The sequence below is a fragment of the Mesoplodon bidens genome (genome assembly GCF_964165515.1).
Source record: "Mesoplodon bidens genome assembly, chromosome: 12".
NCBI classification, from domain to species: Eukaryota; Metazoa; Chordata; class Mammalia; order Artiodactyla; family Ziphiidae; genus Mesoplodon; species Mesoplodon bidens.
Window position 1 is genome coordinate 3,157,436 of NC_138168.1, and position 17,526 is coordinate 3,174,961.

The window sequence follows — 17,526 nt, forward strand, 5'->3', positions numbered from 1 at the left end:
ATCAATGAGGAAACGGTAGCTCCTAGAAGAGGGAACTTTGACTGACTATACAGAAGCTGACCTCCCAGCTGGCAGCCAGCCCACCCAATTAGTGATGCCACTAATACCATCATTTTTAAGAATAAAAAACTAATTCATATATGAGGGTTTCTCCATGTCAGCACTAGGAACATTTGGGGCTGGATGATTCTTCATCGTGAGAGTGTATCCTGTGCCTTGTAGGGTATTTAGCAGCACTCCTGGCCTCTCCTCTACCCACGGGAATGCCAGTAGCATCTAGTTCAGCTGTGACAACCACATCATCTCCAGACATTGCCAAATGTCCACTGGGGAGCAAACTCAACCCAGGTTAAGAACCACTGGCATATACCAAAGAGAAGTAAATTATTTGAAAGAGGATAACTTTAATGAGGTGATTTTCTGCCTTACAAAAGGAAGCACCCAGGATTTCTCTCAATGGTGGGCTTCTCCTATTAAATAACTGTAGCCTTTAAGGAAAGTACATATATCTACAAGCCTCAGGATCTTCCCTTTTAAACTGAGGGTGTTAGAACAGCTCTAAATCCCTCTTCCACCTCAAAAGTATTCTACTGATCTATGGTTCTAAGTGCTTTATAGTCAGCAAGTGCTTGTGAAAACTAAAAACATAAAGTATTAGAAACCATGATAAAACAATGAGAAATTAAGAAGAAACATTCCTGACGCTGGGCTATGCCATTAGAAAATGTGACTATTTTACAGAATGGCCATGATTAAAAACTCTACAAACAACGAATGCTGGAGAGGAGAGGATGTGGAGAAAAGGGAACCCTCCTATACTGTGGGTAGGAATGTAAACTGGTGCAGCCACTGTGGAAAACAGTATGGAGGTTCCTCAGAAAACTAACAGTAGAGCTACCATATGATCCAGCAATCTCACTCTTGGGCATATATCTGGAAAAAACTCTAATTCAAAAAGATACATGCACCCCTATGTTCATAGCAGCACTATTCACAAGAGCCAAGACATGGAAACAACCTAAATATCCATCAAGAGATGAGTGGATAAAGAAGATGTGGTACATATATACAATGGAATATTACTCAGCCATAAAAACGAATGAAATAATGCCATTTGCAGCAACATGGATGGACCTAGAGATGATCATACTAAGTGAAGTAAGTCAGACAGAGAAAGACAAATACCATATGATATCGCTTATATGTGGAATCTAAAATATGACACAAATGAACCTATCTATGAAACAGAAAAAGACTCATAGAGAACAGACTGGTGGTTGCCAAGGGGGAGGGGGTGGGGGAGGGATGGAGTGGGAGATTGGGTTTAGCAGATGGAAGCTTTTATATATAGAACTGGATAAACCACAAGGTCCTACTGTACAGCACAGAGAACTATATTCAATATCCTATGATAAATCATAATGGAAAAGAATATTAAAAAAAGAATGTGTGTGTGTGTGTGTATATATAACTAAATCACTTTTCTGTACAGCAGAAATTAACACAATATTGTAAATCAACTATATTTCAATAAAATATATATATATAAAGAAAATGTGACTATTTAAAAAATATATTAAAATTTTAAGAGTGCATTTATGATCTGGAACAGTGCTGTCCAGAAGAAACATAATGCAAGCCACAAATATAATTTAAAATTTTCTAATAACCACATTAACAATGTACAAAGAAACAGGTCAAATTATTTTTAACAATATATTTTCTCTTAATGCAATATATCCAGAATCTTGTCATTTCAACATGTAATCAATGTAAAGTTGTTAGATATTTTACATTCTTTTTTTCATCCTAAGTCTTGAAATGCAGTATTTTACGCTTGTAGCACATCTCAATTTGGAGAGTATTTCCATACTTAACAGCAGCCACACGTGGCCAGTGGCTATAATAATGACAGCAAAGGACTCAAAAAAGGGCAAAAAAGAACATTTGTCATCTTTGCCAGAGAATGAAGTGTTCCACATAAATAATCAATAACTGAAGCTCGCCTTTTCAAGCAAAATTTCTCCCTTTATTCATTATTGATATCTTTCTAAAGCACAATACAAACCACAATACTTTTTAAACAAAGGATTATAAAAAACCCACTGATTCTTCTCTTGATAAGGTCCCACTAGTATTATGTGTTTTATATTCTGACACTGTTAGCTCTTCTGTGTTCTTCCCAGATATCACTCCTACCCTAGAAGCCAGTAGATAAATGGAAAACTGTCCTCCCAGGACTGCTCAGCTGTGGGGATGCCTACAAAATGCTACTTCTGGCTCCTCCCTGCACTGGGGTCTGGAAGATCACCCCACCTAAAAGATGGTGTCAAGGATCTCGTATTGAAAGAAGCCCATATGTAACATTTCTCTTCAGTATATCCATCACCCCCCCAACCCCCTATAAATCCGCATGTCAGCAAGTCTCCACCTACTGTTTCCACTTCGTCTCTGTTTTCACCCTCTATTCCTACTTAATCTGTTTTCATCCTCTATTCCCACTTCATCTCTGTTTACACTTCTGTTCCCATTTCATCTAGAAGCTCTAGTTGTGGAGTGAACATAGTCTCTAGTTTGCTACAGTTACAGTTTACTGCCTGCCCCCTGTTATCTCAGTATAACTACTAATAGAGGCTCCATTCATTCTCCAATCTGCCCCAGTTTGGACAACTACATGGTCACCCCATCTAATAGTTTCTATCCTTAAGTCTCATGCCAGCAGACTTCAAGGATCAATCTCTGCCTGTAGGTGAAAGGCATAGGAGGTACTGTTAAAACAACATTCACTCTAATTATCATGAACATTCTTGACACATTAAACCTTTCTCTTTAGTTACTTTGTCCCTTCTATATGATCTACTAGTTCTGGTTAGCTTGGAGTTCAGACTGTATCTTGCTGGATCTTAAGTCTCTACTGTTCCAAAAACCCGATCCATTTACTTGCAGTCAACAACTTTCCTGATTTGTAAAATTCTTGTCTTTGCTTCCTAATGCCTTGCAAGTTCTCTCACATCACTACCTGCTACTGGCCTCATCCTAGCAAAACACTTATAATCCAAAAAGGCTTTATAGTGAAACAGAGATTCATAAACACGTTCTCACATGCCCTGTCAATAATAATGATAATACTTAATTTTTCCCAGAAGCAGAGCCATGGTAAGACACATGCTGATAATTATAGGGATACAAAGGAATAGAAAACGTAAGCAGCCTCAGTATTGTAGGAGCAAAAGAGCAAAAGTAGCCACCACAGCAATAACCACTTCTACTATTCCCACCACCTGTTGCTTCTAATGCATCCGGTGGTTAGCAAACATCGTTTAATCCTCACAATGACTTTGGGATGTTTCATTCTTAGACCCCATTTCACTGCTGAGCAAAAACACTCGTATCTGTTAACTGATGCTGAAGATCAACAGCTCATGAGTGTAATTTGAGGCGGAGATGAGATCTGAAGCCATGTTAGTTTCTATGAAACTTGTGCTCTTTCTACAGATCATGCAGCCTCAGGAGCCAATCCCAGGGCCAGAGACAGTGTGAAAAAGGAAACTGTTAATTTATGAATACACAGTATCTCAGAGTCCGTTTCTCATTCTGGATAAGAAATATGTTTGCACTTCCCTGAACCAGGTGGTGAGGAGAAGGAATATTCATTATGGTTTAGTTCTTCACCATTAGAATTCAGTCAGAAATCCCAGTTTCCTCAACCCTTCTGATTTTGGTTTCATAAATCTGTTTGTTTTTGTTAGTCTTAACTACCTTTATTTCATCCTTGTTACTGAATGACTTTAGGCTGTCAGTTGTTTTCCCTCAGAACTTCCAAGATACTGCTCTCTTTGTCTCCCATTGATGTTCTAGTAAATCAGCAGTAACAGCTAGTAAATTACACTAGTAAATTAGCTGTCAATTTACTAATCACTGGTTTGTTCTCTCTGGCTGTTGTCTTTGGTGTTCTGCAGTTTTACCATGAATAGTCTATGTGTGGATTTCTTTTTATTTATCTTGACTGGGGATTTGCTGAACTTGCTAAATCTGAGATTTGTGATTTATCAATTCTGGAAAAGTCTCGGCCATTCAGATGCTGCCTCTTCCTCATTCTCACTACTACTTCCTTCTGGAAATCTGATGACAGACAAGTGTTAGATCTTATTGCTCTATCCTCCGCGTCTCTTGCATATTTTTCTGTCATTTTGTTTCTATGCACCACGTTCTGTTCCACGTCTGCTGCTCAGTCTGGCAGTTCACTCAACTCTTCTGCTATGTCTAAATTCTAACTATTCATGCTATGCACTTTTTAATCTCACCAGCTCCATTTTTCATTTCTAGGAGTTCTATTTTTTTTCAATTTTACATGATTATTTTAGCAGTCTCTTGCTTTACTCATGTTACCGACTCATTCTTATTTTCCTAATCACTTCAAACATAATTATTTTTATTCATAATTATTTCTATACTTACTTGTATACAAATAATAAAGTCCAAGGGGTGAAATTCTGCTTTTGTTTCTGCTGACTTGCTTCCTCAAGTGTGTTTAATTTTTCTACTGTACACTAATAACTGGTGATATGTCCCTGTGGGAATTTTAAGGGTTTTAGGTTGAAAGTTTGTTCCACCGTTAAAAATGTGTACATAAATCTGCCAAGCAGGCAGGGAAACCAGTAATGGGAGACCACTTTATTTCTCGGTTTGAGATTTCTAAGACTACATAGGTGGTATGTATATTTGAATTCCCAACTCTTACATGGGCAAGACTGTGGTTACAAATGCTCAAAGGAGATTTCTCTTTCCTCTCCTCCATCACCTCATAAACAAGGTCAAGGCAGACTATCCTGACATCTCCCTTTGTTGTTGCACAGATTTCTTTTCAAGCCTTCCCATTTCACTGATCATAAAGACTTCAAGAGTCAAACCACAGGCAGGGATCTCAGCTCCAACTCCCGGCCTTTACAGACCCAAGATCCGGTCTCCCATTTCCTATGTGACCATTAAAATTCCCATGTGGCTCTACGTTCTAAGTATCTGATAAGTGCTGTGGGGAAATGGAGGCATCAGAACTAGCTTATCATCCTGGACCGCCGCTTCTAGCACCCCCTCTTTTTTTTTTAAATTAAATATCTGGGGACTTCCTTGTGGAATCTGCTCATTTTAAATGGTGTTTGCTGTATTTGATGAAACATTTTGAAGATTATGTCTTTCATTTCCAGGGAGGAAGGAAGGAAACCAGAAAAATCCTTTTATTAATTTCATGTCTCCTATGACACAGAAGCCTAAGGAGCTGGCACACTTTCTGACCACACTGAACAGAATTACAGAGAAGCACATGACCTTTAGTACCGGACTGTGTAAACAAGATATGTAATGTTCAGGATGAGGTAAAATTAGTCAGTTAGAAGCTTTCCTTAAGAACATGGCCCCTGCTGGCAGTGAATAGGTGAACTCAGGAGCAATTAAGAGAAGAACGGGATTTGTTTACAAAAGTAAACTGGTTTGGAAGAACTGCCAGACACTAAAGTTCAAACTAGTTTGCTTTTGGTATACACGCAGACCTCGTTTTATTGTGCTTTGCTTTACTGCACTTCACGGATACTGCGTTTTTAAAAACTGAAGGTTTGGGGCAACCTGCATTGAGCAAGTCTATTGCTGCCATTTTTCCAACTGCATTTGCTCGCTTCATGATTCTAGGGCACGTTTTGGTAATTCTGGCAATATTTCAAACTTTTTCATCATTATTGTATTTGTTATGGTGATCTGTGAGCAGTGATCTGATGTTACCGTTGTAATTATTTTGAGACACCACAAACTGCACCCACATAAGACTGCAAATTCAATCTATAAATATGTGTGGTCTGACTGCTCCATCGACTGGCCATTTCTCCATCTCTCTTCCTCTCCTTGGGCCTCCTTATTCCCTGAGACACAACAATCTGAAATTAGGCCCATTAATATAACCCAACAATGGCCTCTAAGTGTTCAATGAATGGAAGAGTCCCACGACTCTCTCTTTAAATAAAAAACTAGAAATGATTAGGCTTAGTGAGGGAGGCATGTCAAAACCCAAGACAGTCTGAAAGCTAAGCCTCTTATACTAAACAGTCGGCCAAAGGGTGAATGCAAAGGGAAAGATCTTGAAGGAAATCAAAAGTGCTACTCCAGGAAAGCAAAACAGTCTTACTGCTGACATGGGGAAAGTTTTAGTGATCTGGATAGAAGATTAAACCAGACAAGACATTCCCTTCAGCCAAAGCCTAATTCAGAGCAAGCCCCTAATCTCTTCAATTCTATGAAGGTCGAGAGAGGAGAGGAAGGTACAGAAGAAAAGTATGAAGCTAGCAGAGGTTGGTGCATGAAGTTTAAGGAGAGAAGCCGTCTCTATAGCATAAAAGTTCAGAGTGAAGCAGCAAGAGCTGATGTAGAAGCTGTAGCATGTTATCCAGAAGATCTAGGAAGATAATTAATGAAGGTGGCTACACTAAACAACAGATTTTCAGTGTAGATGAAACAGCCTTCTACTGGAAGAAGATGCCATCTAGGACCTTCATAGCTAGAGAGGAGAAGTCAATGCCTGGCTTCAATGCTTCAAAGGACAGGCTGACTCTCTTGTTAGGGTCTGATGCAGCTGCTGACTTGAAGTTGAAGCCAGGGCTCACTTAACCATTCTGAAAATCCTAGGGCCCTTAAGAACTATGCTAAAATACTCTGCCTGTTCTCTATAAATGGAATAATAAAGCACATCTGTTTATAATATGGTTTATTGAATATTTTCACCCCACTGTTAAAAACTACTGCTCATAGAAGAAAGATTCCTTTCAAAATATTACTGCTCACTGACAATGCACCTGGTCACCCAGGATGTCTGATGGAGATGTTCAATGAGATTCATGTTGTTTTCACGCCTGCTGACACGACATCCATTCTGTGCCCTGTGGATCAAAGAGCCATTTAGACTTTGCAGTCTTATTATTTAAAAAGTACATTTTGTAAGGCTATAGCTCCCACAGATAGCGACTCCTCTGATGGATCTGGGCAAAGTCAATTGAAAACCTTCTGGAAAAGAGTCACTATTCTAGATGCCATCAAGAACATTCCTGATGCATGGGAACAGGTCAAAATATCAACATTAACAGGAGATTGGAAGAAGTTGATTCTAACCCTCCTGGATGACTTTGAGGGGTTCAAGACTTCAGTGGAGGAAGTAACTGCAGTCATGGTAGAAACAGCACGAGAACTGGAATTAGAGGTGGAGCCTGAAGATGTGACTGACTTGCTACAATTTCATGATAAAACTTGAACAGATGAGGAGTTGCTTCTTATGGATGAGCAAAGAAAGTGGTTCCTGAGATGGAATCTACTCCTGGTGCAGACGCTGTTAAGATTGTTGAAAGGACAACAAAGAATTTAGAATAGTACAGAAACTTAGCTGATAAAGCAGCAGCAGCATTTGAGAGGACTGACTGATTTTGAAAGAAGTTCTACTGTGGGTAAAATGCTACCAAACAGGCCTGCATTCTACAGAAAAATCGTCATGAAAGGAAGAATCAATCAACGTGGCACACTTCACTGCTGTCTTATCTTAAGAAGTTGCCACGGCTACCCCAATTTCAGCAGCCACCACCCTGCTCAGTCAGCAGCCATCAGCATCAAGGCAAGACCCTCCACCAGCAAAAAGATTGACTCTCTGAAGGCTCAGATGATGGTTACCTTTTCTCAGTAACAATGTGTCTTTAAATTACAGTATGTACATTGCTTTTTTCAGACATACTGCTATTGCACATTTAATAGACTGGAGTAGAGTGTAAACATAACTTTTATGTGCACTGGGAAACCAAAAAATTCATGTGACTTGCTTTACTGCAATATTTGCTTTATAGCAGTGGTCTGGAACTGAACCTGCAATACTTCCGAAGTATGCCTGTATGCATGTACTGCTTATTTGTTTTATAGCAATAGAAAGAAAAAATCCTTTTTGAGCCTCTGTTACATTCATGCTAATTTACTCACATTAATTCTTAGCCCTATGAATCTGTGTACAGACGAAAAAACTTGAGGCTCGGAGACAGAAACTGCCATCTTTATGGCACAGCCAACAGGCCACGGAGCTAGGGTTCAAATCTAGGTACGCCTGTGCTTGTTCTACACAGTTGACACAGGCCTCTAACAATAAGGCCTTGAAATACAAAACTCACTGAACTAAATAAATAGTAGCAGAGTCAGCTCAAACAAGCCAATGTATTCCTAATTTGGATGTCACAATCAGGAGTTGTTCAAAAGAAACGACTCCGTTCCATCCACAGTAAAGGATTTAAGCAAAGTACTCCTGCTACTCCAATTGCCTGTCTAAACTTTTCAAAGGGTGCTCTTCCAAAAGAAGCTTAGGAGGAAAAAGATGATCTCCAACACCATGCTGATTGTAGAGTGGCAGTTTGGAAGGTAAGGGAAAGAAATCGTCCTTTTTTTGTTTGTTTTGTTTTTTTAACATTTATTTATTTATTTGGCTGCACCAGGTCTTAGTTGCAGCACGTGGGATCTTCATTCCAGTGTATGGGATCTTTAGTTGCGGCATGCGGGATCTCAGTTGCGGCATGCGTGCAGGATCTAGTTCCCTGACCAGGGATCGAACCCAGGCCCCCTGCATTGGGAGCACAGAGTCTTAACTGCTGGACCACCAGGGAAGTCCCAAGCAATTGTTATTTTTTAAATACTTTAAAATCAGTTTTTATGGTAAAGAGTCAAGGAGTGGAAAAGTCCAAGGCAAATGGGAGACAAAGCTGACGGGAAATTTTACTGTAGAACTTTTTATATTTTCTGATTTTTGAGCCATGTGAATACAATTACATATTCAAAAAATTAAATTTTAGGAAACTAGTCTAAAAGTCACCTCTAACCAACTGTTCGAGCTACTCTATGTAACAAGAGAATAAAAGACTAATGAAAACTAAGTAAGTAAAGTTCTTTCACTTCCGTTATGCTTATTCTCCACACTATGAATGTTCTCTCAAAACACGCCAAATTTTTAAGGTAAAGTTATTGTTTCATTGTAAAGAACTAAAGTAAAATCTTTACAGTGGCTAGAACAGGAGGCCAGTGAAATGAGAACAATTTAGTGACTTCTTTAAATCTATTTTCTGAAATCCACCTAAAAGACAGTCCACGTGTATCACACATCAATGCCAGTTTAGCTCTGGCTCCACGTACCTTTAGGAAAAGCAGGTTTAACGGCCATCCTGCCAACCAGGCATTCTTTCAGCATGGATTCATAGTTGACCCAACGATGAACCTGGTGTGGGAGAGAAATAGCAGAAAAGCAACATGACTCTAACTCCATGAGATGCCCTAATTTTTTTCTGATGAAAACTAAATATTCTTACACGGCTCTGAAAAACTAAGAAGCAGATTCAGTTAGCCAACAAGGGAGTGACAAAATGGGAGCATATATAGGGACCTTAGAACAATGTTCTCAAAGTGTTGTCTACAGACTTCTGGAGGTTACTGATGCCCTTTCAGATACCCACGAGGTCTCAATTAGTTTCATAATAATACTAAGATTTTATTTGCCTTTTTCATTGTATTGACATTTGCAGTGATGTTGAAATAGCAATGGTGGGTAAACCAGTTTGCATCTTAGCACAAATCAAGGCAGTGGTCTCAACATTACATTGCTTACCACCACAGACCCACGGGGCTGGAGGGAGTTGGTTCCATTTAAGAATATCCTTCATGAAGTAGAAAAAACAATTAATTTTCTTAAACCTCAACCCTTGGTTACAGGTCTTTTTTATATGCTGTGTGACAAAATGGGAAGTTCTCAAAAACACTTCTGCTGCTAAGTAAGATGGTTGCTGCGAGGAAAAACACTTAGGCAACTGTTTGATTTGCCTATTAAACTGTGTTTTTTCTTGAAAGGCTATTTATCCGTGAAAGAAAAAGAATGACCTATAAACTAGTTACTCAGACTTGGGTATCTGATAGACATTTTCTTCTAAATGAACAAAGTGAGCCTGTCACTTCAAGGGAAACAACTGACAGTATTTGTTGCCAGAATTACTAGTGGGAATTAAATTTAAACAACCTTTCTGGAGGGCATCTTCTCGATATCTATTAAGAGCCTTAAAATATGCAGCTCTTCCCCTCAGTAATTCAGGAATTTACCTGAGAAAATATTTGCATATACACAAAGATGCAGGCACCAGGATACTCATCATAGCACTAGTTATATTAGCAAAATATTGGGAACAACCTAGAAGTCCAATTGTAAAAGACCAGTAAAGGAAAATCATAATATATTATTCCATAAATGCTATATAATCACTAAACAATCAGGTCAAATAATACTGAGACCAGAATCTTTATGTTCCTGAGTAAATAAATATACACTAAAATAGCAAATATGTAAAAAAAATATATGTAATTATAAATGCACACTAATTAATATAAATTGAAATTTTATTTACCAAATAGTTATGGAGTCTCCAGTAATGTGTAAAGCACCATCTCTGGGGTTATGGGGTTGGGTTGAATTTTAACAGATAGATGAAGGAGAAGGATATTCAAAGAGACAAAGGTATGGGGTTTGTCAATCATGGAACTGGTGATTTGCTCAAAGCACTTCAGTTCCAAAGCAAGTTGCATGTTGAGAATATTTACCTTGATACATTATTTTTAGGCCCTCAAATGCCAGACTAATGACGTTGAATTTATTACACTGTCATTGGTGAGCCTCTGAAACTTGTAGAGCAAGGTGCTAAGATGACTGTCTTTAAGAATACTATTCTAGCTGTCATGTTATCTAAATTGATACTGAAGGTAAAGATACCAGGACAGTATTAAAATATTAGGGCTAGAGAGGGTGATTATGACTTGACCCAAGGCAGTGGGAAGAAAGAAAAGGTGCAATGTTTAAAGACAGCATCACAGAAGTTCACCAGTGATTAAATGTTGAGGCACATATGTTACCAAGACTGTTGCCCCAGAACCATACTCCTGCCCCTCCCTCAGACGGAAACTAACTGCCCTTATCGAGTTTCAGGCCAAATACAAAAGGAGGAAGCTGCTCCTAAAGAAATTTCTAAACAACTGGTTAGAACTAACTAGGCCCAAAATGGCAGAAGACCTTGAGCCTCATTATACACTCACTGTAATACATTAGCATGCTATAAGTGACACACCCACCAGCGCCATGACAGTTGACAACTGCCATGACAACAACCAGAAGAGCCCAAAAAAGGACTGAAAAGGAGTGTTGTCTCAGTTCCTGGTCCAAACCACACCCCAGTTCTAGGATAAGTCATGAATATTCCTCCCATCCTTTATTCAATTCCCTCCATTTTACCTCAACCTTCCTATACATATGGTGTCTCAGCCTGAGTCAGGTTGAAAAGTTAATCTGCGAACCAGTTCTTGCTTCTCCATTCTTTGGCCACCGAATAAAGCTTGTGCTGTTCCAGTCTCAGCACTGGTTTTGTTATTGGCTATACGAATCCAAGCAGAAAAAGAACCTCCCAGGCTGAGACAAGGGATCTCGACCTGGGCCAAGACCCTGGCACAGGTCCAGGTGACCACTTCAATAACATAATGAGAGAAGGCAAAGATTACTCAAGTGGTTTCAAGTTCCCATTTCCAGAAACAGGAAACAGTAGAAAAAACAAGGGAAGAAGATGAGTTGATATTATCTGAGGGCACACTGAGTTCAACTGCCAACAGGTTTTCAAACTGCCCATCAGCCAACTGGAAATACGAAACGAGAAGTCAGAAGTGAGATGAAAACTAGAGACAGAAGCGTGACAATAAAGAGATTACTTAATATTCTTTGTACAACTCAAATACTAGATATTAAAGATATAAGAAGCTTCACCACTGTTTCTAGAATTTTATGAAGTTGTTTACTTCTGTGGTGAGTAAAAGTCATAAATAAACATCACTGGTCTTATTAAAGCCAAGGGGAATGCAGCAATCTGGTAACTCAAGTGTGGACAAAGAGTGTAGCCTGACATTTCAGTAATAAAGGATGTTGCAGCCATAAAGCCATCAAGCCACTGCAGCCGGCCCCTATGGTGTGGCCTAAGAGGAATTCAGGATGGAGAAAAAGAGGACACTGGCCCTAGAGAGTTAAGGTGCATATTAAAGGAACAATTTCAGCAAGCCCAGACTCTTGCATCTTCCCATACACAGAAAAGCACTAAAATAATTAACTGAGATGCCTGCTTTTTGTGATTAGTAGTTATGTTTTGATGTTCTACTATATGTTTTTTTTTTTTCCCAGCAAAAGCTCCTATATATCCTGGTTTCTCTCTTACCTCTTTGGAACAGTTTCTCAGCGCTATCTGAGAGGCTGTTTCCGGACAACGGTCCTCAGTAACGCCTCAAATAAAACATAATTCTCAACTTTTAGGTTGTGCATTTTTTATTTTTGGTCAAGAAAAGTACTGTTGAAACTGCTAAAGAATTTAACAATATAGCAGTTCTTGTGACTTCCCCAAAACAAGCTTATTTCAATAAGGTCCATATAATCGCACAACACTAAGAAATATGAATAGGACTAGATGTTACCGGAAATTCTTCTTGTGGAAGCGTACATTCATCATCAAGAGGTTATAGGTGCCAGCTAAAAACTGGTACTTGCCATCTTGCCCCTTCAAGGACTAAGTCACGAGCCACTGCAGCTGCTGACCCTCAACACCCCCTGAAAGGAGTGCAGGGTGGAGATCAGGAAAGACGCACTCTGTACTCTGGGAAAAACTGGCAGAACAGCCCTTCAGAGAGTTAGATATTTTCAGGAGATGATTTTATAAGCCCAAATTCCTGCATCTTCTCATATGTAGAAAAGCACTAAGATCATTTAAGGTGACATCTGCTCCTCGTAACGAGCAGTAAGCACCTGCCAAAACGGGTGCTTGGCTCCACGTACCCCTCTTCACTGAAATCATACAACACTGACCTCTCCCTCTACCTCTTGGAAGCAGCTCCTCAGAGCTCTCTGAAATGCTGTCTCCCAGGCTATAGTCCTCATTTCGCCCCAAATAAAACTTAACTCACAACTCTCACATTGTGATTTTTTTTTTTCAGGTGACACAGGACAGATAAAAGTATGGTAGACAAGTTTTCCGGCAAATGTTCCCAAACTTTCTATTTGGCTTGCACTGCTAGCCAATAACAAATATCAAATGACCACGGGAATTTAAATCAGCAATGAGGACCTCCGAAGGAGAATCCTATTATCACCAATGGGTAAAAATGACTTTTCTCCAACCCAGGAAAAACATTAACAGCAAATGAGATTCGGTTATTTAAGCAGATGCATGTAAGTACATTAAAATACAAAACAAATTATATTTCTGGTATCCTGGTCAAAAAATAAATCCTACAACGGATGAGAAGGTAAGAGGAACAGAAAACAAATTTCATTTGTTCAGAATGCAACTCTAAAAATAACCCAATCTGATTCAGGTATCTCAGATGGTAAAAACCCAGTACTACAACATGGTTAATCATCGCTAAAATACAAAATAAAGCATTTGTGAGACAAAGGCAAATTTCTATTCTTCTCAGGATAGTTGTTTCAAAATAGCAGTTCAGCCAATTGATAGTAATTATCATATTCTACATGATTTTTAAACAGTATAAGAGCTAATCATTGTTTTTAATAAATATAAGGGGGAAAAGTGACTAATTTAAATATCTTTTACACATACTACAGAGTCTCTGCTATCTCTAGGAAAAATATGTTTTCTATTCATTGATAATCTTTCTACATAATATGCAGACTTAGTACAGCAAGACAGGCTGATTATGTAACAATCCCCAAATGAGCAAAGACTAAGAGCAAAGAAGCTAAGGGACTTGTTATTTCCTCTAATGGTCACCGCCTCCTGTAAGTCAGTCATCACCATTATCAAGATGGATCAAAACTGAGTAAACAGTTGCCAGCAGAGGAACAGCAAACACTTAAGAGTAAACTCCCAGATACAGATCTGAGTGCAACTCTAAAATGTTCGTAAAATAATTCAAAGGCAAATTAAATGAACAGTTGTTACTTATGAGCATCTTCCCACACTTCAAAATTCAAGCCACACATCTGAAATTTATGCCACTATTTTCTTTCTTTCTACCACTGTCGCACTGCTGAACCTAAGAGCACTCCTCCACTGTGAGGGAATAGTCACTCTTGGCACCTTACCTGGTCAAAAAGGTCAGTACCATCTGAACCCGCTGCTCTCATGAGTTCCTCTTCGCCACCAGGGTGATACTCCATGTACGGGCTGACATTATAAACAAACCCTACATCAAATAAGGAGAAATAACACCCTAAGTGAACTTCTTACAAACTGTACAAATTAGAAATCGAAGTTTCAATAATTTTTCCCAAATACATGCCATTTAACAAACCATTATTTAGAAGTATTAAGAATATGAGGGCTCTGAGATTTCACCGTACTTGCAAGCTAACAAGTTAGCCGGCCAGTTTCATGGGTTCTGACAGAAAACACGAGACTCCCAGGTTAGAAACAAAGGACAGCTTAGTACTTACATCAGTAGCGGCAACTAGAATATCAGCAACTGCATGAGTTCCCTGAACCCCGATACCCACAGAGCTGTGTGAAGAGGGCCAGATAACACCTGTAAACTCAATGTGCTTCATGACGGAAGGGCAACCTTGAGCTTAGGAAGCTCGAATCTTTTCTAAAGGGCAGTAAATACACCTGGCCCTTTGCTCTGGAGAGAGACATGATCTCTATTATACTGAACAGTAAGCAAAGCTGTCCTTTGCTCTAGAGGGAGACACTAGCTCTACCATCTAAGGTTATGCACTGCGCAAACATCCCTGAAAAGACTGCCTAGAACAACGACCGTCGGCGCGTCTGCTCGCAAGCTATGCAGGTGTGCAAAGACCTATAGAGAACTGCCTCCTAAGGCAAAGAAATAATGAAACACCATATATAATATTTAACAGTTCTCTCTCCCCTCACCTCTCTCTCTCATATTACCACTTTATCGTCCTCTACTGCCCTGGCACGAGAATCTGATGAAAAAGAGTGGAGCTGTCACCCATATGTTGATCATCTCAGCAAAGGCTGAGATGGTGACTGGGCCACTGAGGCACGGTCTGCGAAAGCAAGCACAATTCTTTTCTGCAGTTGCCCAAGGAACCAAGATTATTATTTAGATCTTAATAATCCTTTCATCTTCCCCAATATTTACTTTATCTGTTCATATATTTAACTATGTTTTTATCTTTTAAGAAGGAGGAATAGGGAACAAGAAATACAGGAGAGGGCTTCCCTGGTGGCGCAGTGGTTGAGAGTCCGCCTGCCGATGCAGGGGACACGGGTTCGTGCCCCGGTCCGGGAAGATCCCACATGCCGCGGAGCGGCTGGGCCCGTGAGCCATGGCCGCTGGGCCTGTGCATCCGGAGCCTGTGCTCTGCAACGGGAGAGGCCACGACAGTGAGAGGCCCGCGTACCACAAAAAAAAAAAAAGAAAGAAAGAAATACAGGAGAATAGCTCAATGAATAGCCTACCCAAGGAAGTGAATTCCTTTTTAATCCTTCACTTGTAGTAAACTAGAGAGCAGACAAATCCAGCCCTCAAGACTCCTCAAGAGTGAAAGGAGGACAACTGATTTTCTTATATCTAAAACTATTCCTTATGTAATGACTTCCATGAATTTAAATAACCTCATATAATTTAAAATGTTCATCCTATATTATAATCTTGGAAGGAAAGTAGTTGAATTTCAGACTCAAGAAAGGTACTATAATTTTTCCACCAGTTTAATTTGGAAAATAACCAAGCAGTCCAGGTTTCTTTATAAAATTGCTTAAAGGCAATTCACAAAAAGAAATAAATTCACAAAATCTCTCTTCCAGCAGCAGTCCTCCAAAAAAGTCAGGAAAAGAAAAAAAAAAAAAAAAACTGGCAGAGTTCCCCTGTCTCTCCTTCCCCGTTCACCTTTCCCCGCCAAATTTAGAAGGAATTGTTGCTATTGTTTAATGCTCCAAATTCCAGAGACCACAAATGTCTGAAGTAATGATTAGGATCAGAATTATTCCCAATAGGCTTTTAAAGATACAGAATGCGTTCCAAACAAAAGAATTCCAAACTTTCTCTGCAACCAAACCTTGACTTGGGTTCTAGAGCTTCTCAGGAACGTGAAATCTATAACACACGATCATCTAACTTTCTGTGATGGAATCCCATGTATTTCAGCAACCAGTTGAACGATGACCAGGCAGCTTAACAACTAACCCTGATCACCAGAGAAAGCCTGAGACATCCCACGGGTGTTCTCTGCTGCCCGCCAATCCTTTAGATCAACCCTTGTCCTCTCGTATCTTCCTTCTGATGGACTAGGATCACTCTGGACCTGAAGAATTTCCCATCCTCTTCAAATGCACGAAGTCAGGAATGCCCATAAAATCCCTCACTTCAAGGAATTAAGATTGTTAGTGTCTCAGCCCAAGAAATGTTAGCTCCAACCACACTTGGCAGTGTCAGTAATTTGCTAATTATGAGACTTTAAACCCAGCCCCAAGATGCAACAGGTGCATTTCCTCTGGTCCAGAGGCTCGCTATTCCCTCTTTTTCTTCCTCCCCTATCTCCTTCCTTTTTGCCTTTGCAAAAGCATTTCCTAACAACTAAAATTTGCACCTCTGATTGTAGCTGAAGAAAACAAGAACCTAGCTTTATGCTTTTCCCTCATGCTTTACTGTATTCTATTTGTACGATACATGGCTTTTAAATTTATTTATTTATTTATTTTTGGCTGTGTTGGGTCTTCGTTTCCGTGCGAGGGCTTTCTCTAGTTGCAGCGAGCGGGGGCCACTCTTCGTCGCGGTGTGCGGGCCTCTCACTGTCGCAGCCTCTCTTGTTGCGGAGCACAGGCTCCAGATGCGCAGGCTTAGTAGCTGTGGCTCACGGGCCTAGTGGCTCCGTGGCCTCTGGGATCTTCCCAGACCAGGGCTCGAACCCGTGTCCCCTGCATTGGCAGGTAGATTCTCAACCACTGCGCCACCAGGGAAGCCCTGATACATGGCTTTTAGATAGTAATTTCTCACATGCAAGTTTCCAGCCTCCTATGAGTTCTTACCACCTGATTTTTAGAAACTAATTTTACAACGTTCCAAATTTTGCAGTGATCCAATTAACTTCTTCCTAAAGCTCTAATTGCTCAGGTGTGGCAGATTTGCACAACTGATGGCCCATTAAATATAAACAAATAGTATTTATGAACCAACAGACATAATCTCAATTTGATGCTAGGCTATTAATAAATTCTGCAAAACCTAAATGTTAATAATGACATTAAGAACAAAAATGGGCAGGAATGGATTCATGAAACATCAATCCTAAATGGTGCAAAACTAGGCTGGGACCAAGATCCTCTGGTCACAGCCCAACTGCTGCCTTTAGATCATTTACATGGATGACTTTCAGTGGCAGAGGGGGACTTAGGGAGGATACCTACCTACCTACCCATCTATCTATCTCCTCCTTTGTGCTTATATTTTATTTTTTGTAGTTTTTTTCTTTAA

The 17,526-nt window shown here is 39.7% G+C and overlaps 1 protein-coding gene across 2 annotated transcripts in view; it reads right to left on the minus strand.

The window, feature by feature from the left end:
- LOC308625975 (cytochrome b5 reductase 4) overlaps positions 1–17,526 on the minus strand; it is a 94,318-nt gene that overhangs the window by 52,103 nt on the left and 24,689 nt on the right. For both annotated transcript variants that reach the window (XM_081250658.1, XM_081250657.1), the window contains exons 3-4: positions 14,171–14,271; positions 9,193–9,274 (exon numbers count right to left, since the gene is read on the minus strand). In XM_081250658.1, the coding sequence (XP_081106784.1) occupies positions 9,193–9,274; positions 14,171–14,271 (183 nt within the window). The remainder of the gene's footprint in view (positions 1–9,192; positions 9,275–14,170; positions 14,272–17,526) is intronic.